General features: G+C 42.4%; 1 protein-coding gene across 1 annotated transcript in view; it reads right to left on the bottom strand.

Moving 5' to 3' along the window:
• Nucleotides 1-626: 626 nt before the first annotated feature.
• The window catches only part of GCN1 (GCN1 activator of EIF2AK4), a 38,025-nt gene continuing 21,921 nt past the window's right edge, over nt 627-16,730 (bottom strand). Inside the window, exons 35-58 of the mRNA XM_038152513.1 lie at nt 16,465-16,586; nt 16,042-16,156; nt 15,400-15,579; nt 14,849-15,069; nt 14,154-14,222; nt 13,891-14,029; nt 13,586-13,782; nt 13,093-13,235; nt 12,208-12,325; nt 11,830-12,045; nt 11,333-11,497; nt 10,768-10,929; nt 10,222-10,314; nt 9,835-9,978; nt 8,599-8,868; nt 8,385-8,498; nt 7,635-7,865; nt 6,843-7,036; nt 6,154-6,268; nt 5,053-5,149; nt 4,081-4,229; nt 3,384-3,488; nt 1,912-2,130; nt 627-1,350 (exon numbers count right to left, since the gene is read on the bottom strand). Of these exons, the coding sequence (XP_038008441.1) occupies nt 1,225-1,350; nt 1,912-2,130; nt 3,384-3,488; nt 4,081-4,229; nt 5,053-5,149; nt 6,154-6,268; nt 6,843-7,036; nt 7,635-7,865; nt 8,385-8,498; nt 8,599-8,868; nt 9,835-9,978; nt 10,222-10,314; nt 10,768-10,929; nt 11,333-11,497; nt 11,830-12,045; nt 12,208-12,325; nt 13,093-13,235; nt 13,586-13,782; nt 13,891-14,029; nt 14,154-14,222; nt 14,849-15,069; nt 15,400-15,579; nt 16,042-16,156; nt 16,465-16,586 (3,704 nt within the window). The 3' untranslated portion in view covers nt 627-1,224. The remainder of the gene's footprint in view (nt 1,351-1,911; nt 2,131-3,383; nt 3,489-4,080; nt 4,230-5,052; nt 5,150-6,153; nt 6,269-6,842; nt 7,037-7,634; nt 7,866-8,384; nt 8,499-8,598; nt 8,869-9,834; nt 9,979-10,221; nt 10,315-10,767; nt 10,930-11,332; nt 11,498-11,829; nt 12,046-12,207; nt 12,326-13,092; nt 13,236-13,585; nt 13,783-13,890; nt 14,030-14,153; nt 14,223-14,848; nt 15,070-15,399; nt 15,580-16,041; nt 16,157-16,464; nt 16,587-16,730) is intronic.

Raw genomic sequence — 16,730 nt, 5'->3', positions numbered from 1 at the left:
GTTTGAGCCATCCAGAGTTACAAGCAAGGAAGATTAGACACACACACACACACATGAAATAACAAATCTTAGTGCTCTAGCCTCTCAGGTGCAACCAGCTTCCTTGACTTTCATAAAAAAGGTAAGGCTCACGTAACTATTGCTCTACATAAAATGTAAAGCTCATTTAGCCTTCTAAAAATTTGTATTTTGCAACAAGATTTTCAGTATTTCCATCAAGTGACATCAAATCTACTAGTCAGTTGGTTTTTTTTTCAAGAGAAATATATGTGGCCAGGTAAAATAAAAGACTTTCTTGGAGCAGCACAACTCATTGACTGAAAGGCCTAATGCCAAGTTTTTGTGAAGCCTTTGAAAACGTAAATACAAAGGACTTTTTGTGAGTTGGGTAACTAAAAAGTTGTCTGTTGTAAAAACTGCTTTGGAAATTAACAGGAGTAATTATTTACAAATTTCATTAAATGTCAGTTCTGGCTTGGCTTTAAACCCTGTCTTGCCTTTTGCCTTTCTGCAAAAGGTTTTCACAGATCACAGCACTGTCCACTCTACAAACTGTATGCCCTAGAACAAGCAGGTCTGAAAAGTAAATCACAGTTTGTTGACAAATGAATTTGTAAAAAGAACAGTTTTACATCAGAAGGATCAAAGTCAGAGCCTTTATTAAATGTTCCTTCTCTAAACAGACTGCATTTAATCCCCCTTTCGCATCTGTGATTTCTAAGGCTATTTTAAATACTTTGTTTTACAGGGATTTTCAGACTTCAGAACCGTCACAAGCAGCAAGTTAGCAGTACACAGAAACAATACAACTGAACTTTCACCGAGTTCTATTCCTGCCTCCCAGGGTGTGTGGAAAAACCAACATATCTCCAGTAGTGGAGTTTTTGCACAGACCCTGGAAAGGAAATAGTTGTCACCAGAGATAAAGCCTGATGTGCTCTAGCCACATCTCACAATTGGCCACAGCTGACCAGTACTGGTTAGTACGTCTGTCTCTTGTGCATTATCTGTTTCAAAAAGGGGACCAAATTTTTAATTTTCATCTAGTGTGGGTCTAATTAAGGCTATTCTGGTATATTTGATACTAAAATACTCTCTGGGAGTCCTTTTCATGAAATCCCATCAGAATTAACATTTTCAAAAATGAAAACATTTATAATAGGTGTTGGAGTTGAAATGCTGATGCAGCGGTTGGTTCAGTGTTTCCTGGTCTTGGGAGCTTTATCACGTCAGGATAGTGTCATCGATCTGTTCCTCGGAGTCCGCCTGCCCAGCCAGCTTCCGCAGGGACCTCCTGCAGCTTTCATTGAGAAGCTCCAGGCTGGCACCATCCAGAATCTTGGATACTGACTGTGGAAGGCAGACAGCAACAGTTAGCAACTCCTTACAACACACCATTCAAAATCAGAGTGAGTGTAAGTGCCTTAGGCACTGTATCAACTGAAGCCTTTCAAACATCCCAACAGTCTCCACTTGGTTTTACAATTCCAGATGTGGGAAGTATCCAAAACCAGGTCACACTTAAAAAACAGGTCTGGGAATGAATGCATGAAGTAGTCCATCCTAAATACTTCCTAGCAGTGCTGTGATCATCCAAGTGACTAAAGCAATGAATTATCAGTGCCAGCTGAGGGAACTCAGCACAGGCAAGGCTTAAGGGGGTATATTAAATGCCTCGATTCTATTAATGCTGCACTGTAAGGTTGTACAGAACAGGTGTTGCTGATTTCTTCAGAGCTTAGCATGAGAATGCTGCTGAAGATCTAGAAGAAAATGCAAATGTCCCACTTCATCTATTTCATAAGAGACTTCCAGCACATTCTGAGGCTGCAGGCACCTCATACACAAACACAGAATGAGGTGACACAGCCTTACTACCAATAATTAATGGGTTTTTTATCTGTCTCATACCTCAAGCACTTCTTCACCCGCTCTCATCTTCAGAAGGTTGACAATGGCCTGGTCGCTGTAGGCTCTTACACTGGTGTTTTTGTCTTTTGTGTTGTCCAGAAGTGCTTTGAGAATTGGTTTAATTGTCTGGGTATCCAGTGGGGGAAGATGGCTTTTATTTGCCCACCAAATCATCTTTTCTGCAACTAACTTTATGTCACTGGATGAGTTCTGAAGACACTGAAGGAGACAAAGATACACTTACATTCAGATATACCAAGAACATATATTTAAAGCAGTTGTTAATTTTTTTCCTAATTTAAGTATTTTAAACTGTGCTAAGAAAAGCAAAGTTTTCAACTCAGGTACACAAGATACACACTTGTTACTAATTAAGTCAAACTAAATTACGTAAGAGAAGGTCAAACCTTGAAAACATGACAACTTTTCAATAGAAAATTTCTAAATATGCAGTTGACGACAGTATCACATGTTCATCTCAACTGTCTCAGGAAATGACAATGACCACTAAGTGCAGAAAAGCTGATAGTGTCAGCACCTCTACAACACACTCACTCAGCAACAACAGCCAAGCCAGTCTCTGGTTGGAATACTGGGTGCATTTTAACAGTGTATTTCACTTCAAAATTCAAAGAATGAGAGTTTTGTATTTTAACCTTAATCCATTTAAAACATGAAAGCTAATGTCTGAATGTCAGGTGCGTTATTAACATGGTGATAAAGGTTTTGTGGCAACTGTGGCATTTTATATTTTAACACAATACTATTCTATTAACATAGAAAAGTTGGACTTCAAAGAAAAAGTCTGCTTTGAAGAATGTTGACTGTATCATGTCAACTTGGCATGCATGGTTGTTTTTCAAGTAAATTGTAAAGAAATGTAAAACCTGAAAATGTAACATGCTGTAGCATCACCCCTCTCTATCTATCCTTGTCTACCAAGAGATATGGTGGAGTTTGGGGAGGGCAGACAACAAATCAAAAAACCCCAGCCATACACCAAAAGAAACAACCAACCAATAAAGGAATTCTGAAGAAAAATATTTAAATATTTTAAATTAACTGAAAAAATATGTTAATGTCAATGTTCTCAGGTCAGGTGAGTTTTGGTATGTGATACATTTCTAGCAAAGGCTGTTTGACCTTTAGCAATCTTAAAAACCTGACAGCTTCCTCACACTCTTCTCTGCCTCTCTGCCAGCTGTTTGCTACTATTAAGGAAAAATGCATTTATAAAACTCAGACTTGAGATTCGGCACAAAAGACTCAAAAGCAAATTTCCATGTTAGAGCTGGGATGGCAGTGTTGTATTCAGTTTCAAAGCAGGCTGATACACTGATTCTATCTGCACTCTGCATCAAAAAGAAATATCTGAATTTTCAGGGACTTGATAGACCCACATGCCAGTTAGGTCAAACAGAGATTCAGATCACACAAGAACACCCGCAGGTAGCCAACATGAAAATTCTTACCTTAATAAAGAGGCTGGAAAGTTTGGGAGGCAGGTTGCCTCCCTGTTCCATGTTGTACTTCATGAGAAAGCCCATCCCTCGGATGCCACTAACTGCTATGGGGATCTTCACCATAAAGACAAGAATTGGTATTACTACAGCACAGTTCAACAACAGCCTTTAAAAGCAAAATCATGGTCTGTCAGCTTCTGCAGAAGGCTAAACCCATCTTTCAAAAGAACAGCAGCATCAAAAAACATTGGGTAATATAATGAAAAAATTCCCATGCAACCATGTGCCAAAAGAAATAAGGCAGCAGACCCCACCAAGCCCACAAAATTCCTACCTCAGACTACTCATTCAACACCAGATTTAAACTCTCCCTCCTAAAATGAGTAATTTCCACTTCTTGCAAACTTGGTCTGTGAATGACAACTCTCTAGGGAAACAGGAGTGTAATTTACTCCAAATGAAAGCTACTCTGCAGTTAAAGATTAAATAATCTTCATCTCCCCAGAGATCAGAACTCAAAGAACCAGAACGGTTGTGTAATTTCACCATAAAAACTGCATCTAGCGAAGGGAGAATCTTCTGATGGCACTTGGGGGTTTTTGTCCTGGGTGGTAACACAGGAACCTGTTCACACACCTTTCAAAACTGCTGAACTGCTCCCAGCAAGAGCTTGCAACAGCACTCCCCCTCATGGGGCAAAACTCACCCTGTCGGCAGTGGCATTGCTGATGATCATCTCCTGGACACTGTTGTAGTATTTTGGGGAGCACAGCTTGCCAGGAGCCACGTTCACAGCCACGGAGAGAGCCAGGCTCCGGCCGTGCCTCACCATCCAGTCAATGCCAGAGACATCTGCTGCAGAGGAAAGAACACAACAATGGTAGGGCTCCTGCCATCTACATCTCTTCATCTGAGAGGCTTTTGGCATATGTTAATTCACAGCCATAAAATGAAATAATGAGCAGCATCTAAAGCAATGCCCTGCTTCCTCAATTTCTCCCAAAAAGACACACAGACAAAGCTAAAATGCAACACCTTTTCCAGGCAGGAACACCACCTGAGCAGGCAGGAAATGCAGACACAAACAAGGGACTCTCTCATTCAACTCAGATACTTCTGATGGTTCAAAATTACACAAGCTTTGACTCTCTAATAAATTTGTAAAAGTCATTTATAATTTGACCAGCCAACAGACTTCCTTTCTAAGACCACAGGGGAGAATCTGAGGTCCTATAAAATGCACAGTTTTTTCTAGCCTGGAGGCAAATTAGTTAATTTTCCAAAAGCGGGTGAAGCCGTCAGATATGGCCTGCAATTAACATCAGCCAACCTAAGATCACAGTGCTTTCCCAAAATGTGGGATGGCCCTCCTGTCCACCCTGCCTGAACATCCTGTCATGTCCAACTGTCCTTGTATTGGCAACAACAATTTCTCAGCCATGCTAGTACTTTTATCAAGCCATCAGATAACAAATCCAGGGAAAAAAGTCTGGGCAACTGAACTGACAACCTGTGCTCCCTGGGTACCAGAGTGCACGAATTAAGAGCCATGAGCAAAGAAAAGCACAAGAAAATACAGAGCAGAGATTCAGTCACAAAGTTAGCTGGAGTCAATGGCTGAGAAGGAATCTGCCCTGCTTGCAGCATCTGCTCCAGTCCTGTAAACAGCTTCACCTACCCAGTAAGTGCTGGTAGAGAACAGTGCTGAGCTCATCGTCGGACAGAAAGGCGCACAGCTCTGCCAGGCAGCCGGCCGAGGCCATGCGGGTGGCATCCTGACAGGGGATGGGAGAACAGAGAACATGGCTTGAGATCAACACACCCCAGAGACAGGCAGCAGGAAAAACAAGTGTCAGAAGATGACAGGAAATAAAGAGGAGGAGAAAATAAATAGTAGTATTCCACTTGTACTCCCTGAGGATTTCTTTCAGTTCATATTGTTTCTTGTACATAATGGAACTTAAAACCAAGTCTAAGGTCAAAAAAGCCAGCAGAGACTGAAGAATTACAGATTTTATCAAAGATTTGTTAAATGGAAAAGTCATAAAGATGAAATTCAATGTTTTATACAAGAGCTTACTTTAGATTCGTTCACTGTAAGTGTTATTTCTAGCCATCTCAGGATGAGCTGGTCTCTGTGATAGACTCTTACTACTTTTCATTTAACACTTCCAAGCTTTTGCTGTTTTGGCTTCCTTATGTGACCATCCCATTACTGTCCACTACTCCCCCAAATTTATTTCTATTTCTAGCATATCAACAGTTTCATGTCTGTAGCAGAGACTGACATAAAAAATAAAGTATTAGGTAATTTAATCTCCTTCATGTTACTGTTGCTATCTGATCTATACAGAAGACCCTATATTAAACTCAGAGAGCTTCTCTCATTGGAGAAAAATCTGTCATTATCTGAAAAATTTCTCCCACGGAATGATAAACCTCACCTGAGAGGTTACAAACACATCTGTGCATATAGTGAAGGCACTGCAGGCTTTCTCCAAGATAAAAAGCAAATCCTGACTGCAGAGCTACCTGAAACCTGTTAGTGAGGAACTGCAGGTCAAACCCACATATGCAGTTGCCAAGGAAACATTAAACTGGAGGCTTTTCAGAGTTACCAGGGACTGGTCAGGAATCTCCAATTCTTAACTGTGACTACATCATTAGTAATTTTCCCAGAAGTTGTTGTAGACAGTAATTCTGTTAGAAAGTTCAGATTTTAAATGTAAGAACAAGACTGTCTACAGCAGGGGACCTTTGCAGCTGGCTGAAGCAGTACCTCATCATGTCCCAGCATCCCCAGCAGCACTGTGCTAATATTCTTCCTAATTGCAGCATCCACTTTAGCACCAGCTCCTCGTGTGACAAACCGCAGCGCTTGCAGCATCGTATCCCTGGAAGAGATCACATTCTGCAGTCAGACACTGCCTCTCCCCCACCTTCCAAGAGAAGTTTGGCTCTGGATACCTGTAGATCCTTACACAGCAATTAAACTGAGATGCCTTAAAGTTTGGGAGAGTGATCCCCTCTCTGTACTGCTGGAGACTCCATCCTAGACCGTACTTCCATGTTTCTGTCTAGCACAACACAGATATTTTCTGATTGTTCAAACATTAAAAAAATTATCATGTCAGGAAGTTCATATCTTAGGCATCTGTGCCTGTAGGGTACAAGAACAGCTGCTTTACTTCAGGTAGACTGACAGTCAATACTGCCTTTTATCTGAAAGTGGGCTGCTTTGGGATGTGCAGGAGAGAACTAGGCAGACCCCCAGCACTCTTTCTCCTAAATACTCTCACAGCTCACCTTCTGACACAGAAAGGCCCCATCACCCCCATTCCTGGTTTACAGTCCGCTGCTTTCATTAATACATGCATCTTACTCTAACTGGGGGTTTTGTTCATCCATCCCAGGTCTTTCTTTCATCCTCAGTAAGCAGGAAGGTCTGAGCTGTCAGCTGCAGCTTACCTAATGGCAGAGTCATCGCTGGAACGAATTCCATTCAGGAGCTCTGTGAAGAGAGGATCCACTTTGACATGGATGACAATGAGTTTCCCAAGAGCATCGGCAGCTTTAAGGCGAACAGCGCGGTTTGAGTCTTGCAGAGCTTTGGTGAACGTTGTTTGCAACTGGGGCAAAAACGGTTTCAGAGCAATCTCAACCTATTACAGAGTGGAAGAAGTGACAGTGGTGGGGTCAAGTGTTAAAGAGCAGCTAGAGATCAAAGCCTGAAAACCTCTTCTGCAGCAGTTTGTTATCAGTGAACCCTTGTTAAATCTAACACGCTACTAAAATAGGAAAAACATGAAACAACAATTTACCACAAAACCTTTGACCTTTTCCAATCTAATCATCTGTTCTTCACACTAAAATACAAGGGTAGCACTGAGAAATTTTATACTATCATGTACTCAAGAGCACTGAGCTCAGCTCTGTTCAAAGATATGCAAGATCTTTGCACTTAACAATACATAAAAATGGTGGATACAAGAGACATTATTTACATGGTGGGTTTCAATCACTTGGAAGTGGGATCAGCACTTATCAGTATTTCTAAGAAGCCCAGTGTTTCAGCACTGGGTGCTTTTTTTTGTAGGCCAGAAGCTGCTGGTAGAATGCAATCCAGTTACAGTGCTATTCCTACATATCAAATCCACAGCAGCAGACATCCCAGCTGTATTTACATGAACAGCAACAGGTATTTCTGAAGGTTGCCATGGAAAATGTTCACAAACCACAGTCCAATACTTTGAATCTTACCTTAGCTAAAAGAAGGCTTAACGTTTCAAGCAGAGCCACCTTGACATTCCAGCTGAACCGATCTCCCAAGATTCGAATGAGTGGCCCGGTGATGCTCACCACAGATGGTTTGAGAGCTTCAGCAGAAGTCAGCTTTATAACCAGCCCTAAGGCCTTTGCTGCCTCCTCCTTCTGTTCTGGATTACCAGTTAAAACACCTTCCCGCAGCACCGCAAGTATGGAAGTCACTCCCTGTCACAAAAATCGGATAAGAAAGCTTAGAGGCTAAGATGCAAAAAATATGTATCTTGTCTTTGCTGCTGTTATACACCAGATGCACAAACTTGGAGAGTTTCTCTCAATTTCCTGTTGACCTTCAGCTGCCTGATTCCACATTGACAGAGCTACTTTTATTTGGTTTGATTTCATGCCTCTCCGCCTTACTAAGCCAGTTGCTATGAGAAAAGTGGTGGCAGCTCAGGGAATTTTTAAACCAGAGAAATTTGGCACAGAATTCCAGTGTTACTCCCCCACAAAAAGCAGCCAGTAACCATAACTTACGTGCACAACAGAACTGTTAGAGACCTTACTGCAAGAGGGGTCTTCTGTAGGGTAGAGCACTCAAGTGCTCTAACCTACAAAAAGTCCTCCAATATACAGATTTGGAACACCTAAACAGTCACTGCTTCTAATAGCTATAATATCAATCAGCTCTCCCCAAAGGTGGGGTATTGTGGCTGTGATGAATCCGCAAACAATCTGATCCTTTACCTTCTTAGGAATACAGAATCCTGGCACGTGCTCGCCCTTGGCCTCATTCCCTACAATCCGGATATCCCTGTGCAGGTCCTCAATGAGAGCAAGCTGGTTCCCAGCGTCCAATTTCTGCAGGAGAGAGGGGTAAAACAAAGATCAGGCAGATATCTTTTGTGAAGTCTTCTCAGGCCAGGCATTACTCCTGTAACCTTTTTAAGCTGCCTCTCACCTTGGTGATGGAATTAAGCGCATCCCAGCTTTCATTCAGAACTACAGGATTGGTGTCATTGAACAGGCGAATCAAGCCTGAAACCAAGCTCCTGAGATGCCCAGTGTAGTCTGCTTTTGTCTTGGAGCAGTAGATATTCAGCATGACAGCTGCTGCCTGTCTCATGCCCAGCTCAGGGCTGCGGGTGGCTTCTAGCAGATCTTCAGTTATAATTCTTTGTCCAACGTCATCTTCCACAGACAGGATCACAGACTGGCAGTTTGCCATCTCCTGAAGAGTCCAAATTAATTTTACATTAGCTCTCAAACAGAACAAAGCCAAATTAAGTCCCAAGTTTCTCCATGTTATCCCCAGCATTGTCTCTAGATAAATCCTACAACATACCCCACTTGCTAATTGTTTCTCATTAAAGAGCTGGTCACATCACCATTAAAGGCTTGACTCAGTTCTGGTGCAGACACAGGTATGACCAATCCCTAAAATTTAACAAGTGACCAAACTCTGCTGAACTGATTGCTCCAGCAGCTGCAGGAGGAGGGCTAATTTACAAAAATTAGAGTAGCTCAGTCTCCCCGCTCTTACTCACCCATGAGAGACTGTGAGTCTTGTCAGATAACATTCTTCTGATTTAGGTAGTTTAATGCTGTGCGTCACAGCCCTAATTAAAAGCACGTCTGTGGGTACACCAGAGATCTCCAGACAGACTTGGGACTAGAAGCTGAGCTAATGGGTACCCACGGCAGAAAGGCGACAGGACTCTGTCACTCATTCCTAATTCACCAACTGATTATGAAAATGTCTGTCCACGGTCACAACTCCAGGATGTTCTCTGGAGTCCAAACACCAGATGTTTTGGAAAGCAGTAGGTGAGGAGTGCAGCATGCAAAATAGGAGATTTCCTCCCTGCAGCCATTTAATCTCTCAGTCTCCTACACCAAGAATAAATACAAAGTTAACTAGACTTTCTGGCAGTTCTCCAGGAATAAGCAAACTGAGAATTGTATCTTGTAGCAGGCCAAGGAGACTTTTAAATGGATACAAATAGATTTGGAAAGCATACGTTTTTTGACTCACAATATGCCACCAGGCAAAAAGACTCATCCTGGAGAAGCTAATGGACTGAATTAAACATGCAATCTGTGAATCTAGAGAACACAGATTCTGGGATGGGAAGTAAACCTGGTGCACTATCTTCAGGCAACCTGTCACAACAAAGAGCTGAGCTGTGCTACTTGCCAATTGCTCTTCACTGGTGCCCAGCTTCTCTTTGAGTGCAGACATCATGGCAGGCAGGATGACACTCAAATGCCGTGTCAGAGCGTCCCCTGCCACTGAGGAGAGGAAGGCCAGCACCCGGGTGTTCACTGGGGGGGTAGTCAGCTACAAAAATAAAAAACAACACCAAAAACTGAGGCAAGCAGAAAGTCTTTTCAGAAGGAGTCTCACTTTCTCTACAACATGAAATATTTATGCATCACAAGCCAAATAACAATGTTTTGAGCACAAAATCAGAAGAAAATTTCAGACTATGCTCTCCCTTTTGCTATATTGGTCTAAAGAAAACTGGCAGCAAGCAGAAGAAACAGCAGAGATATCAAGTTTAAACATTGTTTCCCATTTTACCTTTGGCACCAAGTAAGGCAGCACCACACGGCTCTTGACAGCCATAACTTGTTTAAGACCATCCACAGCAAAGTCAGCTGTCTCTTCATTATCCTACAGGGAAAGAGACAAACCTGAGAAGTGATCTGTGACACCAAGCTAAGCCCTGTTTCAAGGGACAATTTTCCATGTGATCATAAAAACAAAACCAAGTCCTTCTATTAAAAGATGTTTTCATATTCTCGTAATACCTAGCAAAACCCAAACCCAGCTCTTCAGTCACATCAGAAAGATTTTCCATTTCAGGCATGGTGGCAAAGCAACTTCATCGGGTAACAGTGGCAATTGCATCGCAGAGCCAGGTGTAGCAATTCCCAAGCCTAAGCTTAAGCCACAATATCTTCCCTACCACTGGCTAGGATGACTCCAGGAGGAGACAGGAGGAGACTGCTGCCATTCCCTAGTAGGTCTGCCACTACAATCCTCCTGCTCCTTTAAGTTAATTATTCAAAACTTGTCCCACAACATCATTAATCAGGCTGTTGACTAATGCTGAGCAATGCTCACCAGCTGCTTCAGCAAGAAGGGCAGGATGTCTTCAAGAGCCTGATGGCCAATTGTTGAGTGCAGCTGTTCAAATGTTTTGGCTGCAGCCTCTCGAACTTCTTCCAGAGGGTCACACAGTGCTTTTCTCACTGTAGGAACCAGGGATTCAGAGAAAAGCAGCACCTGTGGATGAAGAGATAAAATTACAGAATATCTAAAGCACAACAGATGCTCAGTAAAGTAGTGAAGCATGCAGAATTTGCACAACTGAAATTAAATTGCAGTTTGCTTGGAATAATATTGGAAGAAAAGCAGGATCCATCAGCACAAATAGTTGCAGTGCTCTAAGGCTATCTAGTAGAAGATTTCTAGTATTATATCTCATAAAGGGCAATGTTTAAATTTACTGACTGATACAAATTCATATAATTTGCCTGAGCAGCAACTCAGTGTTAGTTACAAGCCCTGACTTCAGAGCACAGAACAAGTCCAGCACTAGCTGTATTTTTCTGTCTCAAGTGCAATACCTGCACCACAACATCAATACCTGGGAAAATGGGAATTTCACCTGGCACATGTGACTCACCGCATCCCTGCTGGTTGATTTCATGATCTCGCTCAAACCAATGCAGACTCCTTGCCTCTCATCACTCTTGTCTGATCTCAGTCCATCTTCCAGGATAGGAATGATTTCAGGGAGGATCTTCTCACCTAACTTTCGGACAAGGTCTCCTAATGTCCGTGCTGCAACCTGTCCCCAAAAATGTATGAATTACTTTCCTTTTTTATAAAACTTTAGAAGGTGAACTGTGAGAAATGTTCACTTTTGACCATAAGCTACTGTTCCTAGTGAAGACAGAGCGTAGGAATGGAAACAGTATTACAAATAACCATCGAAAAATAGTTTTACTGTCATCACAATCACAGTTGCCTTCAGCAGAGAACTCAGACCTGCTCATGCTCAGAACAGTTGAATTGATGACAGCTTTGGAGTTACTTATAGAGAAGAATTATCCTCTGTTCCTCAGGAGTTATTTTCTACAGTCACCTGCAGGATCAGAATGGCACCATTTAATTCCTCACCGTTCGCTTATCTGCACAAGTACTGGCCAGGAATTTCAGCAAAAGCCCAAAGAGTGTTGGCAGGATTTCCCGCAGCGTGCGAGGAGTGTTTGAGACAACAATTTTCCAGACATGTAGGGAGGCCTGGCGCACCACCAGCTGCGTGTCCGAGCGGCCCATGTACAGCCCTGCCAGCACTCTATTCCTCCTCTCCACTCCCAGAGCATTAATGATAGCCTGGAAAGAAATAGCACAGAATTGTATTATCTGTCCCTGAAATCTATAAAAAGAACAGAATACATGATTATTTCAACATGTCTTTCCAGCAGGATGTCTATGCTGATTTAAAATAGGAGAATTTGAATAAAATAAAGGCACAACAGGCAAGAACGGCTTTACCTTGTTTGACTGGGCTGTTCCAAAGTTGTCATCCTCTGAGGCAGTTTCTGTGGTCATTTTTCCTGTGACTCCTGAGATATGGAATAGGAGATCTCCAAGGAGCTGAACTGAGCTAAACCTGGCAACAGGAGCAAGTCAAGTGTTACAAACAGGGTGCTCAGGCAGTACCTGTCCAATTCTGACAGGATGTCAGCTACAGACTGGAGCCAAATGTGATGCACAGCTGGGTCTGCACTGAAATGCTGCATGGACTGATGTGTTACATCAGTCTGCCAACATGGCTGAAAGCAGCATGATAAAGAGAAAGGGAAGGAGTGAATTCCAAACTGGAAGGACTGAGAGAATTTTCAAATCAAAGCAATGAATCCAAGAATTAGCCCTGACTCTAAAAAGGAACAAGACATTGCCTGCATCTGTCTAACCCAAACAACATTCACCTGGGCCAAGAGTACTTAGCACTCAGCTGGCACAAATCCTTCAGTGCAGCTAATTTTTGAGTAACTGCTATTGGCTGTGAGTGCTCCGCTGCGCATCTTCACACACAGGAGAACAATAACTTGCTCAGCATTTGGAGAAATGAAAAACTGTACACAAGGGCTAAATATTGCCACATCAACTGCCTTGGAAGTGCATTGCAGAGTCACTGCCAGAATTAATAATCCAGCATGAATGCTCTGCAGGTAGTAGGAAACCTGATCCAGCCTGGCAGGGCTTTGCAGACTCAAGTGCTGTAAGGCATCCTAATCAAATCAACAAGCAAAAAGAGACAGTTGTTTTTGCTTCACAGGTCTCTGCATTTTTCTGAGGAAAAACACAGAGCCTAAATCACACCACTTTTTCAAGCATGGAAGGGAAATGTTTGTGGCTAAGCTGGTTCTGCCTTACCTTATCCTCCACAAGTCATCAAAGAGCCCATCCTCGAGCTGTGGCAGCAGCAGAGCAATGGCAGTCTCGGCGTACATGCTGATGATTCGCTGCCCCGCACGCAGCGCTGTGTCCCGCACAAACTCGTTCTCATCTGCCAGGGCCTGCACACAGGCACAAAAGGGGCTCTGAAAACTCAGCCTTTCAGCACAATACACAGAAGCAACAGGAGGAAAACAAACCAATGTCTTCTCTCTCCACCGTGAAAACCAAATGAACTACGGAGTTGTGAATGCACAAAGATGACTTAAAAAAAAAGACTAGTGATCACAAGTAAAAGACAATAACTTAGAAGAAATCATTTATAATTTAAATTTCCTTTTTTTTTTCTAGTAGTCCAGCCAAGCTGGACATGTCTCTGCACATACCACAATTATCGAAAATTATACTTAAAATATTCTGGAGGCTAATTTTTATTCTCTGATAAATAAAATTCCTCCATTTTGCTACATACCTTAAGGATACAAGGAATGATGGGACCAACATAGGGAGTGAACTTGTCTCCAAAGGTAATTGGCAGGTAGTTGAACATCATGATATAACCATCTCGTACATGTGGAGCAATATCCACTTTACTGGCAGTTGCTACAATCTCTGGCATAAGTTTCTCCAGCTTTTCTACCCCCAAACCAGCCATAACCTCAGCCAGACCTGGGGGAAAAAAGCAGGGAAAAGGGCTGATACACACAAAAAACAAGCAACTAATCTGATTTAATTTGAGAAGACCTGAGCTCAGTGCTCACACCCAGCTGTCCCCACCTTGAGCAGCACCAGAGCGATCCACTGAGCTCTGCTCATATGTCAGTGTCTCCATCAGCCACGGCAACAAATCCTCAAAGCACGACTCTCCCATACCCTTCACCATGGCCCCCAGGGCCTTTGCAGACACTGTGCGCACCTAACGGACAAGAGAAACAGAGATCTGCAAAATGTCCAGCCAAAGGTGCTACAGATGTGCCACACTGATTAGGACAATGTTTAACCTAATGCACTGAAAGACAGACTGTATACAAAAGACTTACTTCAGGTACAGGATCCAACAGAGAGGCCTTCAGTCCGGGGGTCACACTGGGTAGGTACGGAGCCAGATCCTAAAACAAAGAGCCCGAAAAGTCAGAACCAGATTCGAAATGAGAGAAAACACAGTCACCTTCATGTAAAGGACATTCACCCCTTATAATCAGCAAACATCCTTAACATCCTGAGAGTTTAATTAGCTGCTCTCACAATACTGCAGACAAGCATAGTGAATAATGCCCACTCACAACCCAGCAGTTTGTGTCTTAGGAAAATCCAACACTCTTAACATTTACACAAGGTTTAAATGTAGAGATTATCAGCACAAAAATTAAACACAGATCTTCAGCCTACAGTCAGGTCCTACTTTTCATATGAACCCTGGATCCATTTGTTAGCAGCTGATTTGTGTTTCACTTGTTTGTTTGTTAAGGCATTTCTTATATGGTAAAAATTACAAGACTTTTTTGCAGGGATAAACTGGTAATAACTAGATGACCGAAGCTGACAGTCTTAAGGACCTGAGAACTGTCACTATCTTTATAGTCATCTGCTCATTTACATACATTTAATTAAGAAGCTGCATGGATGCTAGTATTTTCTATCTTAACAGCAAAATCTCCAAGCCAAATAAATTGTCTCTAGTGCTTGTCACAGTGATCAACTAGAATACAGTTAGAGGGCTTTTTTAGCAGTGTACCTTCTGGTCAGTCAGGGAGTACATGTTCCCAATGATCTGAGCAGCCATTTTTCTGGTGTCTGTGGAACGATCCTGGAAAGCTCTCTGAACAATTGGCATGATCAGGGCTAAGGATGGAGCATCAATGAAATGGACAAATTTGGTATCCAGTAGAGTCTGCAAACACTTCTGAGTCTTCCTGGAGGGGTCAGTAAGAGCATCCAACAGAACTGGAGCAATTGCTGAATGTTTTTAAAAAGGAGAGAAAAGACTTTATTTGTACATGAACCAAAAACGTGTCAGGATGAGCTGGTGTGCTCTCATGGGATGTTGTAGGCAAGAAGCAGCACAAGGACAAGAGAAACTCTATTAACATCAGATAAAAAATTGGACAGGAACATTTAAAAAGCCTGGAAGCAGACAGCTGCTGTTAAGCTTTCATGTTTTACTTCTGTAGGATTACTTTCATTTTTATACAAATTTGCATTTAATCCTAGATACCATGAACCTGAACCTTGCTATTATAAACCACAGTCACATCAGGACATTAGAGATGCACAGACAGGTCTTACCCAGGATTTCTGGATTCCTGATGACAGACCCAATCTGCCTAAGAGCCTGCTGCCCTGCATTCTGCACCTTCACATGGGAATCTGTCAGCACTTCAGTGAGTTTGGGCACGATGTTGGGTAAACAGGAGGAGAGTTGTTTGGGAGCACAGTATGCCATAGCTCCCAGCAATTCCACTGAGCCTGTGAAGAAAGTAAACCAAAAAAAAAAAAAAAGACAAAAGAAAAGACAAAACACAGTATTAAGAACTGACATGAGATGATCACATTTACTTCAAACTCAAATCTATCAGTCAGAGAACACAAAGAAAGGCTGAAAAGCATTAAGTCACTCTATACCACCTAAAGACACCAAAAAATACTTTTCTTTTGTACAAGGGAGAAGGAATATGTTAAGAAAATTCCAGGTTCTGAAGTACAACTATAGAGACGGGATACAAACTGTCCCTTGAATATGCCAGGGGGGAAAGGTTACTCAAATGTGTCAGGGAACTCAGCTGTAAAAAGCTGGAGAAGTTCCACAGTCCCTTATAAGACAATAAACCATCATGTCCATCTGTAGGGATGAAGGAATACACAAAGGGGATGACAGCAAAGGGAACTGTGGGTCACTCTCAGTCATGTCAGGTGCATATTGGTCCATACCAGCTTTAGTTCTCCAAGATTCCTCTTCTAGTGCTGCAAGAAGTGATGGCAAAACCAGCTTCACTCCATGAGTACTCAGATTGCTCATTACAGCTTTGGCACAGTCATCTGCAGCCTCCAAGGAGAAAGAACACTTACAAACTGTGACACAACACTGTTTTCCTTCCTCTGAGACTCTCTGGGAACAAAGCCTTCATGTAAATAGTGTCTCAGTACAATGATGCAGCTGGCTAAGTAGCTCCCAATTAATGGCCAGTGAAATCAGATGCTTTCAGTTACTAAGAAGATAAAATTGTTATTAGTGGTATCTCAAGGGATAGATCACCTTCTCTATTTGCCTCGTTACAAACAGGATTTGCATCCATATCCATTCCATCTGGGTTTTTTAACACTCTGTGATAGCAGAAATTTAAAGCACCTTACCTCTCGCACGTACTGGTTCCCATCTCCAAAACAAAGCAGCAGGTGAGGCAACACGTGAACCACATAGGGCTCAAACAGCTTCCCAAGCATGCTGCAGAGCATCTCGAAGGCAAACAGAGCCCCTAAAAACCCAAAAAGGACAGTCAGAGGAAAAAACAGCTTCATTTAAGGAGGATGGGAAAAGAAGATACAATTTGCCAAATATTGTTCCAAAAGCACTCAAATCTCACAGCTGAAAGTCTCTTGCTTTCTTGCCCTTCTGGCTT

This window comes from Motacilla alba, chromosome 15 (assembly GCF_015832195.1).
Source record: "Motacilla alba alba isolate MOTALB_02 chromosome 15, Motacilla_alba_V1.0_pri, whole genome shotgun sequence".
NCBI lineage: Eukaryota > Metazoa > Chordata > Aves > Passeriformes > Motacillidae > Motacilla > Motacilla alba.
Note: the sequence above shows the minus strand (reverse complement) of the source record. Positions and strands in the feature narration are given on the sequence as shown.